Raw genomic sequence first — 13,958 nt, 5'->3', positions numbered from 1 at the left:
ATCACAATTCAACTTACCAAGGAACTGGAATGCCTTTGCAAATTTGGTGAGCAACGTTGTAATACGGCATCTCGGTAAAATTCTCCTACACTAATTGAATTTGATTTCTTTTTCACAAGAAATGAGCCTTCACTTCCTATTTTGAAAATGATAAAGTAACATGAAAGTGAGTATGAAAAGCTTACTCAATCATAAGGTCCTTGTTCAGTCATGGAAGATTAAACCTATTTTTATTAATGGAAATTTCACAGTCCATTTCCTTTGTAAAATCTTTAAAATAGAAATGATAAGCCATGTTGGTTTTTCACTTTAAAAATTCAACAACATTTTTCTTCATCCATAAATATTTATGGAATGGCTGTTACAGACTAGACACTGGGTAAGCACTGGATAATGATATGCAGGAAAAAAATAAATCTATCCCTCAGAGGAGCTCATAGTCCAGCAGAAAAAAGCAAAATCAATCAATGGTTACATAAGCTATAACAAATACGTGTGTGTGCAGAAAGTTTGTATGCAATCTGATCAATGTTACTGCTTTCTGTTTCTCTGAATTTTTTTTATAGAGACCACTGGAATAGGATCTAGCAGCAAAGGAAAGAGAGTGGATTAACTCCCTGAATTTTTCTTATAAATTTTTCAAATCTTGCTTTAAATGTTGTAATCACACAAATTATTTAACAGCAATTTTGAATATATTCCTATCTGAATTTCATGTTTCATGGTTTCTTTTATGGAATGGTATTAAAATAAACACAATAAATTTGGCTGGCAATAATTATTTTATAAAATAAGGAAAAGGCAGTACTTTCAAAATAATAAATTTACAAAAAAGATCAATAAATAAATCATATTAAAGATAAATAATGTGAATGCATTTGTGAAAATTATGATTTTAAATTCCCCTACTCTTTATCTTAGAAAAACAAAGAATTCATTTTACTTCAAAACCAAATTATAAAATCTGTATATCCAAATATCCCCTTTATAATATTCAGTATAAATCCTGATATAAACAGTTCCTACCTGGTTCATTACTGAAGTTCAATTAATTCTATAATTTAAATTATTTTAATGCTTAAGAATTTTAATAAAATAGAATTTATAATTTAGTAACAATTACATAATTATAAAGATTATTAAATTATCATAATTATCCCACTTTATATGTTTGTGAAATGTCTATTAGCACATTATTTGTACAAGCAGCATAGTGCATTTTATAATTATTTTATGTTAAAATTTCTAATGTTTTCTTTAAAAATACTTGAAGAGAGTTCTTTTCAGGCATGATAGAGCAACAAATGTGAATGAACTTAACCTACTTACATAAACAACAAGAAAACTGGACAAATACATTAAATGACTGGATATAGACACTGGGCGACAGACAGCACAGGACTATGTAATACCTGAAAGAAGGGTAACAAATTATGTGAGCCCTATGATCACTCTGGTCTTCTGCTTGGAGACAAATTAAGGGGCATACACATAAGAAGAAATTTAAACAGTCTCACGGCTTTCCTGAGATGAGGAGATAGACATCAACATTTATGGAGACTACAATAGCTGGGAGTTCTGGGGCAGTTACAGAAAAATAGCTCCAGTAATCTGCACATGGGTTTCTGGAAGATCTGCACTAGAAATGTAAAAGGGAATTCTTCCAGAAGAAGAAAATGATACTAACTGCAAACTTAGATTAACATAAAGTGGTTATTTCACTTAAAAAATTATTTTTTATATATAATCCTTAACGTTTGCACAACAAACAGCAGAGCTTCAAAATATACAAAGCATAAACAGATAAAACTGAAAAGACGACCAACAAATCCTCAATTACAACTTCAATAGTTCTCTTTCAAATACAATAAATAGAAAGAAAAATCAGTAAAGTCACAGAAAACTTGAGAAATTTTACCAAACAATTTGGCCTATTGATTTGACCCAATAACAGATGAATATACTTTCTTTTCAGTTGCACATGGCACACCACCAAGACAGATCATATAATAATCCATAAAGCATGTTTCAATAAATATAAAAGGATAGAAATCATCAGAGTAGGTTGTCTGACCACAACAAAATTAAATTGAAACCAATAACCAAAAAGTTATCCAGAAAAATCTCCAAATATTTGGAAAATAAACGACAGCCTTCTAAATAACTCATGAATCAAAGAAGTCACAAAGGAAATTAAAATTTTTTTAAATGAATGGAAAGATGACACATCAAAATACTGGGATGCAGTGAAAGTGATATTTATAAGGACATATATAGCCTTAAATAAATGTTTCTGTTACAAAATAAGAAGGTTCTAAAAACCAGAGTTCTAAGCTTCCAAATTAAGAATCTATTAAAAAAAAGTCAATTAAAATGAAAATAAGTAAGGAAAGGGAACAATAAAGATAAGAACAAAAGTCAGTGAGAAAGTAACACAAACAATAGAGAAAATCAATAAAACAAAAATCTGATTCTTTGAAGAGATTATTAATAGGATAATTAAATCACTAACAGGATAATTAAATAATTACTATAAGTAACATTAAACAAATAAATTTGGCAACTTATATGAAATGGACATATTCCTTGAAAGTTACAAATTACTAAAACTGACTTAAGAAGTAAAAGAAAATTAAAATAATCATACATCTATCAAAGTTATTAAATTCATAAGTTTAAATCTCCTCCCCACAAAAATTTAAAACCTAGATGGCCTTTGCTGGTGAAGTCTATCATACATTTAAGAAGAAAACACCTTTACACAAACTCTTCTAGAAAATTGTGGAATGGGAAACACTTCCCAATTCATTTCAAGAGGCCAGCATTACTCCCATAATTACAAGGAAGTATAAAACTACAGACTAATATCTCTCACAGATGCAAAATTCCTTTTTTTTTTTTTTTTTGCACTCGCACTGTGGCCCAGGCTGGAGTGCAGTAGCATGACCTCGGCTCACTGCAAGCTCCACCTCCGGGTTCACGCCATTCCCCTGACTCAGCCTCCAGAGTAGCTGCGTCTACAGGCGCCCGCCACCATGCCCAGCTAATTTTTTGTATTTTTAGTAGAGATGGGGTTTCACTGTTAGCCAGGATGGTCTTGATCTCCTGACCTCATGATCTGCCTGCCTCGGCCGCCCAAAGTGCTGGGATTATAGACGTGAGTCACTGTGCCCAGCCAGATGCAAAATTCTTAACAAAATTTTAGAAAATAAAATTTAATACTATATAAAAAGGATAATGTACCATAACCAAGTGAGATTTACTCCAGGAATGCAAATTGGTTTAACATTAGAAAATCAGTCGGTGTATTTGACTATATTAACAAAATATAGGTGAAAAATATGAATACCTCAGCAGATGCTGAACAGCATTTTTCAACACCTATTAATGATTAAAAAAAAAAAAAGGCTCTCCAAAAATGACTAGGAAGAAGCTCCTTCAATTTGATAAAGGGCATCTATGAAAAATAACAAATAATGTCATAATTAGTGATTAGAGACTGAATGTTTTTCCTCTAAGTTTGGAAACCAGGGAATGGTGCCCAGTCTGACTGATTCTATTCAACATAGTACTGGAGGTCCTAGCCAGTGCAATATGACAAGAAAAAAAAAAGGAGCCATAAATATTAGAAAAGAAAAAGCAAATCTGTCTTTATTACTAAATGGTATAATTACGAACAAAGAAAATCCTGTGGAATCTATAATAAGGTACTGGAAAACTCATAAGTGAGCTTAGCAAGTTTACCGGATAAAAAATTCATGTACTAATAAATGAATTGTATTTCTATATATCAGCAGTGAACTCCTGGAAATTAGAATTCAAATACAATACCATCTATAACAGCATCAGAAAACATCCAATACAACACACTGTTAGAAATTTTAAAAGACTAATTGAACTATATATCACATTAATATGTCAAAAGACTCATTATTAATGTATTAGTTCCCTCAAATTGATTTACAGATATAATCTATAGAAATTATTTATGTATTAATTATATGGTATAGATTATATTAACATTACAGGTAATATGATTTAATTTATAAATTAATTCAATATAAAATCCAAATATGGACTTAATTACAATAAAAATCCCAGCATAAAGTTAGTTGATTCAAAATTTATATGGAAATGCAAATAATCTAGATTAATAAGAACAATTTTTTTAAAAGAACACCAGAGGACTTGGACTACCTGATTTCAAGACCTGCTAGTAAGCCAGAGTAATCAAGACAGTGTGGTTTTGGCATAAGAATAAGGTATAAATCAGTGGCACAGAATAAATAATGCTAAAGTAGAACCATACCTAAATAGTCAATTAAAGAGAACAAAGCTTCCATTAATTCAATGAGGAATTATATAGTATTTTCAACAAGTAATGTTGGAACAACTGGATATCCACACAGAAAGAAATAAGTGTCAACCCTTCATTGACACATCACATGCAAAAATCAGCTTAAAATGTTTTAGACCTAAATGTTAAAGCTGAGATTTTAACACTTCTAAGAGAAAATATAGGAGAAAATATTCACAAATTTAGGCTAAGAAAAGGTTTCTTAAGTGGTATAGAAAAAGGACAAACCATAAAAGAAAAAAACTGGAAAACTGCATTTCACCAAAATTTAAAACTTCTGTTTTTTAAAAATAATAGAATTAGTAAAATGAGAAGACAAGCTATGACTGGGAAAAAAATATATGCAATATATACACCTGTCACAACTTCTATCTAGAATATACAAAGAACTTTTATGTAATTGTAGGACAACCCAATTAAAAGCAAAATACTTCAACACTTCACACAAAAATAAGAATGGCCAATAAGAACATGAAAATGTCATTAGGGAAATGAAAATTACATCCAAATGAATTAAATCTCCACTAGAAGAGCTAAAATTAACTTGAAAATACCAAGTACTGACAAGGATGTAGAGGAACCAGAATGCTCATGTATCGCTGGTGGAGGGAGAACATAGTACAACCACTTTGGAAAATAGACACAAAAGAGTACTTACTGTATGATTCTATGTACATAAAACTAGAGAAAACATTAATCTACAGTGTCAGGAAGCAAATGATTGCTAAGGGACAGGGGCAGGGGAAGGGGACGGTTCCAGTGAAGAGGCATGAAGAAACTTTTTTGGATGATGAAAATATTGCATAACTTAATAGCGATGATGACTACATGAATATGTTAATTTTCAAAGCACATGAAAATATACACTTAAAGTGAATGCATTTTATTTTATATAAATTATATATGTATATAAATCACTACACTTGATTTTTAAAAATGGTTTGACTTGAGACACAATATCTTGGAACAACTCTCATTTTTTGCCCTCTCAAATATCCTTATTCTATCAACCAATGTTTTCAATTATACTATATTAACTAAAAAGTCCCTCACTCCATTTTTACCAAACATCTTATTAACATTACTACCTTTAACAAAGTTAAGGAGCTTACACAAGCCACAAAAGGATTTAGTCAGTGTCAGAGTGTGGAATCTCGTTCCAGTCTAGTCAGAGTTTATTTCCTGGAATATTAACCATTAACCAATTAGTCAGAATAACATTTAGAAGCACAGAGACACACTTCCTTGAAACATCACTTTGACCAAAATTAGTAAACCTAACCGTTTGTGATAATAAACACATTTCTACTTAAGTTTTTCCAAATGATTTAAGTCAGGTTTTTGTCTCGGGTCCTATTGTTCAATGTCAGTGTGTAAATATAAAACATAAAGGGATTTCTTTTTATAATAAATACCTTCACTATCTAGATCATCACTTTGAGCAAAGACACTGTCCATAGAAGAGTCAGGAATAAAGGTCCATTCATCAAATTTAGACAGCACATCTTCAGAAAAATTTCCATCACTGCCTGAGGCTGCTCCTTCTTCCATGGCACTTTTCATCTGATATCTGATCACCATTCTTGCTAGTGTAGATGCTATATCTGAAAATAAAGAGATGCACCAGGAACTTAGAAATCAACAATTATGCAAAAATAAACATATATAGGACCAAAATTCTTATGTATTCCTATGCTTCTAGAGAAAATTTCTATTTTTCCTTCCAAAGTCACCTTACATTAGTGATCCTAAATAATTAGCAGGTGGCAGATCATATTTTTTAAAAAAAAACATAACCATGTATACAATGCTTTGGTGTAGATAGCAAAATTGAATCTCTATGGAACTTTATTCAGGAAAAGGCCTAGGCTTTGAAGCCAGACAGGCCTGTGTTCAAGTCATAGAAATGCCATTTGTGAGTTATATAAGCTCCATGGGTGTCAGTGTCCTCACCTGGAAAATGAAGATGATAACATACACAGCATATGGTAATGGAAAAGAGTAAATGAAACCATGTATATAAAATGTTTAGCACAATGCATAGAACACATAAAATACTAAATAAAGGATGTTGTTATTTTTATAAAGTTTGCTGAGTGATTCATTATGACTATTGGGAAATTTGATGGAATTTCAAAATTAACATTCTTCTCACAACTTCATTACATTATATATCAGCTCTACTATGAAGAATAAGTTGACAGAGTCCTCATTGTTCTACATACAGCCAGGAAGATTTCTTCAAATATTACTACTGTAATTACTTCAAATATTACTACATGATACAGTGGTAATTTTCAAAGCACATGAAAATATACACTTAATTTTATATAAATTATATATAAAATTTATATATATGCATTTTATTTTATATAAATTATATATGTATATAAGTCACTACACTTGATTTTTAAAAATGGTTTGACTTGAGACACAATATCTTGGAACAACTCTCATTTTTTGCCCTCTCAAATATCCTTATTCTATCAACCAATGTTTTCAATCATACTATATTAACAAAAAAGTCCCTCACTCCATTTTTACCAAACATCTTATTAACATTACTACCTTTAACAAAGTTAAGGATACCACTGTATCATGTAGTACAATATCCAGTGATGAGTTGGTTAATGCAATGCTGGTTAGGCCTCCTACTGTAAAAAGGAAAATAAACCTGGGGCTCAGAGCGTGGTGGGGGATCATTTGATATTACCGCCGTGAAGTGTAGCTCATCAGCTAAAAGACATTGACGCCAGTAGGAATAGCAATCATTATAGTAGCAGAGGTGAAGTATGCTCATGTATCTACATCTATTCCTACTGTAAATATGTGGTGAGCCCATATGATAAACCCCAAGAAGACATTTGATACTGTGGCTTACACTATACCCATATACTCAAATAGTTCTTTTTTTCCAGAGTAATATGTTACAATATGGGAAATTATCCCGAAGCCCAGCAGGATGAGTTCACACACATATATGTCACTCAGGCAAATACTACCTGAAAAATGTTTGAAAGCTATGACCCAAAGTGTTCTTTACTCAGACCAGCTGCCAATGAAATCATGGTTATACCCTCCAATTAATCAAATGACATTACTGTGCTCTTTTAATTGGGTAAGATGTGTCAATGGTAAAAACTTCATACACAGCAAAGGGAATATAGTGAATGATAAATCTCCTCCATCCTTCTCCAATGGGCCCACAATTCCTCTCTATCAGACAGCGAAGATTAAAGTAAGCAGATTTTTGGCATGAGACTAGTTTAAGTAATGAAACATGGGATCTAACCATGTCTCAGTAATTTCCAAAGACCCCAGAGACAATCAGGGACCCCATTTCTGGAGGGTTTTATTTCATATTCAAACTTTTGTAACTATCATATTCCAATTGCATTTCCATCAACATTAGCATAGTAAAAACACTGTTCTGTGCCTGTTTTTTGCCATGGAGTAATGTAATCTTTATCAAGACATTAAATTTGCTATATGTTTTTTTTTTCCTCAATGATTGCAAAGCATTCCACTACATGAATGTACCATTATTTATTTGAATAGTTCCTTTTGGGGAATACTTAGGTTTTTCCCTACTCTTTTGCTATTATAAACAATGTTTTAATGTGCATTTTTGTACATAATTTTTTGTGCACATTGAGAATGTCTGTATCATAGATTCCTAACAGTACACTGCTAGGTCAAAAAAGTATGTTTGTATATTAAAAAATATTAGTGGATATTGCCAAATTGTCCTCAAAAGAGGACAATTTAAATTCATATCAATGTATGAAGCATGTTTCCACATATGCTTAGCAACATAATGTATTACATAATTTTTATTTTTGCCAATATTAAATGTTTAATTCTAAATGATAATCTACTATGTGCAAAGCACTCGTATCAATGGTAAGGTTACAACCATGAACAAAACTGACATTGACTTCATGGTACTAACAATCTACCAAAAAGGAGATAATAAAAATGAAAAATTAAATTATATAATGTGGTGAATGGTAGTATAGGTGAGAAATAAGGTGCTATAGGGTCATGTAAGAGGACCTTCCAGACTGATGATGGTGCTGAGACAGGAAGAATGAAGAGACAGCCAGGTGAAGAGAGAATTTAGAGTTAGGTAGAGAGAGTAACAATGGAAAAAGACTGGAAGTAAGGGTACATGAAGTGTTTGAGAAACCGAGGAAAATTCAGCCTGACTGGAACTTTTGGAGCCTACTGAGAGGTTGGAAACCTTGATGTATAAAGGCACCAAATTGCATGGACGGGTACTTTTCTCTAGCAGCACTCAGTTATCTTGGTGAAAGTGAGGGAAAAAGTAGACTGGTAGACTGACCAAAACTGGTGTTTTGCTATTGAGTGCATCATAAAAATGAGAGAAGCAAACATGCTATTTGCAAGAAGGTCTTAAAGGTGTTGAGTCATGGAGTATCATGACCATGGGGAAGGAGATGGGCATGAGACTAAATTAACATAGGAAAAGCTGGGAGCTCACACGCTAAAAACACATTTAGTGTGAACAAATGAAAGAGCTCAAAAGACAAAAACAGTGTCAGAGGATGGCAACTTACCATCAATACACATAATATGTACAAAATACATATGAGCTTGAATGTATAAAGAAAATGCATTATCAATTGAAATATATATATGCTAAGTTAAAAATGCCAAATGAATATGTGTGTATGCTTTTACATACATTTGAATGCATAGGTACATGTAAGCATACAAAAAGTTAGGAAAAATATCCGTTTTAATTACTTAAAAGGGAAAAAATAAGTTATTTTTATTTTCTTTTTTATAATTTTATATTTTTTTTAAAAAAACAAGGATGCTTTACTTTAAAAATAAAAAAGGACTATATTAAAAAGTAGCTCTTCAAAAAGCTTCCGCTATTTTGCTCTAATTTTATAAGTAACTATTTGCTATCTCATAAAGAACTTAAATACATCATTTTGAAGTATTTCATAGCCAAAAAAATCCAAACCTTTGCAATATTTTTGGCTTAAGGTCCTTCAAACTGGCATGAATAACCACTAAAAGACTAGTGACTTAAAAAAATACTATTAAAAATAAGAACTGTCAAAAATATTCTCCTTGTTACTTACTTGTTTGTTTCCTTAAATTAGAAGTCTTATCTGGAAATAAAGGACCAAGCCAAGAAGGTTCAACTTTTCCTATACAAAACCCTCCAAGGCAAATGCTATTGTTGGCCATGTCCAGGGCCAGCCTCCTTAAGAGCAAGCTGATGATCTGGCTGTCGCCTTTCCCAATGCTTATTGTCAGCGCTTTTCGTACATCTTGTTCACGAGATCCACTATTCAATAAGAGTTCCACCAATTTGGGACTGCTCTCTTTCTCACATACCTGTTAAAGAAAAAAAAATTAAGTATATTAAAAATCTATAGTTTTCTTCTTTTTAGGAGACTGGCAAATCAAACGTCATGTGATTTTTCTCTACATCTCCAATTTGGAATTAAACAAAATAAAATAAGACAAAACTGATCCTTGAATAGATTGGGAAAATAAGATGATATTAAAGCCATAACTGTCAGAATAGCGTGAATAATCTGCCACATGGCAGTCAGTTATCCATGAAAGAGACAATATTATATGGAGACAAAGTTCCATAGGCTTGGCATCAAGATCTCTGTTTACATCCAGACTCCAACAAGTATGCACATTGCTTACACTTTCTGAGCTTCTGTCTTCTCACTGTAAGATATCTGGGAAACCAGTACCTTAACACAGTAAATACTACTGTCCTGTCTTTATCTGTGACATAGAATAACTAAATGAGGACTTAGCTATTGTAAAATTTATTAATGCCACACGCAAACGACAATCATTACTCGTGTCTAGTTTTCCTGATCTCCTCAGTACAAGCATCTGAATTTCCTCAAAGATATACCTTGTCTCTCAGTCCTCAACCTTCCTCTGAATGTTATGTTTTCAGAGCATGTGCTCGGGGTGGGTTAGCACGCAAGGTGCTACAAAAACTAGAACAACTCAGCAAGCCAGGAGAAGCCTTAGCAACCTGCAGCACTACACACTGGCCCTACTCAGGAAGAGCTTTGGAAAGGAGCTAGACGTTAGCAAGGAGCTATCAACTAGAAGACAAAAATAACAGGTAATAGAAATAATATCCATCAGTTACTGTGCTAAATTCTGTACACATGTGATTTCTAATCTTTAAAAAAAAAAAATCTTATGCCATAGCAATTATTTCTCCCACCTAATAGATGAGTATTTAGAAAAGATATATAATTTGTCCCGTAAAGCTGGCAAGCAACTGAAACTTGGATTTGAAGCCAAATCTGCTGGCTTCAAAACCTGTGCGACTTTCATTACCCAAAATTAAACATTAAAAAAGGAAAGAAAAGAAGACCCAAAGATCCAGGGTACCAACTCAGAGGAAAAAGATGTTGGGGACAATTCTTGAATTTTCTAGGATCAAAGTGCTTCCAAGGGATTTAAGGGGACATTCATTCATGTGGTTGGAAGGCACCAATTAAATGCCCACCAGTCTCCAAGTACACTCACCTTCAACCCATACTCAAAGCACTACAGAGCTCTGATCAAGTCACTGTCCTCTTTAAAAACCTAAAATGCCACTGCTCCGGACATTCTTCCAAACACAGCATGTAATTTTTCAAACCTCATTATCTTTTGTGCTATTTCTATTACCCCAAATGCCTTCCTCTACTCTTCACCCAGCAAAAAGGTGTTCATTCTTGAAGAATTGGGTTCAAAATTTCTTGTGGAGAAGTCCTTGCTACTAACCTCTCAGGCCAAACACACTATTTCCCCTCCTGGCTCCCATCCATTTCATTTAATGTAGCACTGAGGAAACAAACGTACACACCCATCTGTTTTCTTGCTAGAATGCAAAGGCCTGTACATTACTGCAATTCAACTTGTATTCCTGAAGCCTAGCACAACACCTAGGACGTATATTTAATTTAAGTAGTAAATTACTAAAATCCTCTTTAAGGGCTCACAGCAAAATTAAAAGGAAGGGAGGTGAAAGATGAAGGAGGGAAGGAAGGAGGGAGGGAGGGAGGGAGGGAGGGAGGGAGGGAGGGAAGGAAGGAAGGAAGGAAGGAAGGAAGGAAGGAAGGAAGGAAGGAAGGAAGGAAGGAAGGAAGGAAAGAAGGAAGGAGGGTGGGGAGGGGAGGGAAGGGAAAAACTCACAAATGCCTTCTCCTGTAGCCCAGTAACTTTTTTTCTCTAGGATAAGCCACTCACTCCTTACTTTGTACTAAGGTGATTTATGTTTTATTCTCTTGTCAATGTCCCAACACATACAGACCTATAAACTTCTTGAAACAGGAAACCCCTTATATATTCTCTATTAATTATCTAGCACTGTGCTCTGCACATGTTTGTGGAAGGAATTTTCCTTGGAGGATCCAAACTATCCAAGCTGACTTTAGGCATATGGGTGCCATGAAGAGAGAGAGATATAAGAAAGGGAATCTGAGAAAAGAAATAAATGTCAGCAAAAATAAGAATTAATTTCTTTAAATCCTACAGAGTCATTCTCTTTAGAATATTCACACATATTTATGAAAGTAATTTCAACTTCATGACAGGAAAATACTACTGCTTACAGATATTTATTTTCACATTTAAATAATGAAGAAAATTCAGAATATAATAACTAAAGATTATCAAAAGCATAATTTCTTATCCCTGCAATCTTTCTCTGATCATCTAATTTATAATAAATGCAGCACATTATCAAAATCAAATTATTTAAACTGTTATTTTAGAGTAAATGAACACCACTACCACCACTACCATGAATCTGCTGTGTAGCCAAGAAATCAAAGCAGGCACTGTGGAGGCAGATTTTGCACTATTTACCAGGAGCTTGTTCTTAGGCAAGTTATTTAATCCCTCAGTGCCTCAACTTCTCACTTGTACAATGGGAATAACATTAGAATCTACTGGACCTATTCATAGGTTGTCGTTAGGATTAAATTGTGTAAAGTATTTGGAGCAGTGCCTAGCTGGTAATGCATATGATGGAGGTGTTTGGTTTTATTGTTTTTTTGTTTGTTGGTTAGTTGGTTGCTTTTGTCATCAAGGTTGGAGTACAGCGGTGCAATCATAGCTCACTGCAGCCTTGACCTCCTAGGCTCAAGTGATCCTCCCGCCTCCGCATTCTTATGTTATGTTATGTTATGTTATGTTATGTTATGTTATGTTGAGACAGGGTCTGACTCTGTTGCCTAGGCTGGAGTGCAGTGGTGCAATCTCAGCTAACTGTAACCTCAACCTCCCAGGCTCAAGTCATCCTCCCACCTCAGACTCCCAAGTAGCTGGGACAATAGGCAGGTACCACCATACCCAGATAATTTTTTGACTTTTTGTAGACATGGGAGTGTAACTATGTTGCCCAGGCTGGTCTTAAACTCCTGGGCTCAAATGATCCTCCCACCTTGACTTCCCAAAGCACTGGGATTACAGGCATGAGCCACTCTGCATGAAGCTAGGACTACATGTGTGTGCCATCATACATGGGTTTTTGCTTGTTGTTTTGTTTTGTAGAAATGGAATCTCACTATGTTTCCCAAGCTGGTCTCTAACTCCTGGCTCAAGTGATCCTCCCACCTCAACATCCCAAAGTGTTGGGATTACAGATGTGAGCCACCATGCCCAGCCTCTTATTATTTTTATTCAGACTTCACTATACTTTTTCCACTGTGATTTGATGAGTTTTACCTTGAGGTTTTTATCCATGCATTTGCATATCCAGTATTAACCTTTCATATTATTCTCCACCAGTCATGTACATTCCATTATTAAATTTTCTGCAGAAAGCCTAACACAACTCCACCCGTGCACTAGATACTCCTTCTACATGCAACCTCTTGTTAAATGAATAGTCTTCATTACCTTATTTTGCTCTGGCACAAATAAGGTACATACAATAAATTCATCCACAAGATTTAATCAGCAGTTATTATTTGCTAGGTATAAATAACTTCTGACAACTGGGATAAATTCTTTAAGTCTGATACATAATCCTTGGATTTAAGATTTTGTTTTGAAAAGAAAAGATAAAAATAAGCATATGAAGGCCAAAAGAATATGGAAAGAGAAATAAAGTAAAAATCCTGTTGTATAGGAAGATTTGGATAAATGGAAAGAAGAGCAGAAATGATTTCCTGTGGGGAATGCAGTAAAGTTGTATCAGGAGCTTTTAGGTATGTTGTTTCCTTAATGTGGACTTAGAAGGGGAAGTTTCTTTTTAGTTCTTTGGTATTTTCAATTAACATTAATGCAATAATCTGCATGCAAAAGATGCACCATAAAAATGTATTAAATTATTGATGGAAAAATTTAATTATCTTTAATAAAGTAGAACTACTATTTTAATTTTTGCTTGCTTAAAAGAAATTTGACTAAATTTAAATAATTAGATTGTTTATGTGATTTTAATGCATAAACATAATGGTGCATGAAAATGGGTTCCACGTTCTGTTTCTTTTTATGTTGATTACTAATTAGTATTAACTTAATCTTAACAGTCAACAAATTAACTTCAATTCATAGGCAAGTGGGATATTAAATACAGTAAAGC

At 33.5% G+C, this 13,958-nt stretch overlaps 1 protein-coding gene across 5 annotated transcripts in view; it reads right to left on the bottom strand.

Annotated features, from left to right (window-relative positions):
* The window catches only part of LRRK2 (leucine rich repeat kinase 2), a 147,799-nt gene that overhangs the window by 80,948 nt on the left and 52,893 nt on the right, over positions 1-13,958 (bottom strand). For all 5 annotated transcript variants that reach the window (XR_013400962.1, XR_013400963.1, XM_077953862.1 and 2 more), the window contains 3 exons: positions 9,475-9,733; positions 5,773-5,961; positions 18-136 (listed from right to left, as the gene is read on the bottom strand). Coding sequence is in view for 3 of the 5 variants with exons in the window: in XM_077953862.1 (XP_077809988.1) it covers positions 18-136; positions 5,773-5,961; positions 9,475-9,733 (567 nt within the window). In the remaining 2 variants the exon portion in view is untranslated. The remainder of the gene's footprint in view (positions 1-17; positions 137-5,772; positions 5,962-9,474; positions 9,734-13,958) is intronic.

This window comes from Macaca mulatta, chromosome 11 (genome assembly GCF_049350105.2).
Source record: "Macaca mulatta isolate MMU2019108-1 chromosome 11, T2T-MMU8v2.0, whole genome shotgun sequence".
NCBI lineage: Eukaryota > Metazoa > Chordata > Mammalia > Primates > Cercopithecidae > Macaca > Macaca mulatta.
The sequence above is the reverse complement of the archived record's forward strand: the minus strand, read 5'-3'. Positions and strand labels throughout refer to the sequence as shown.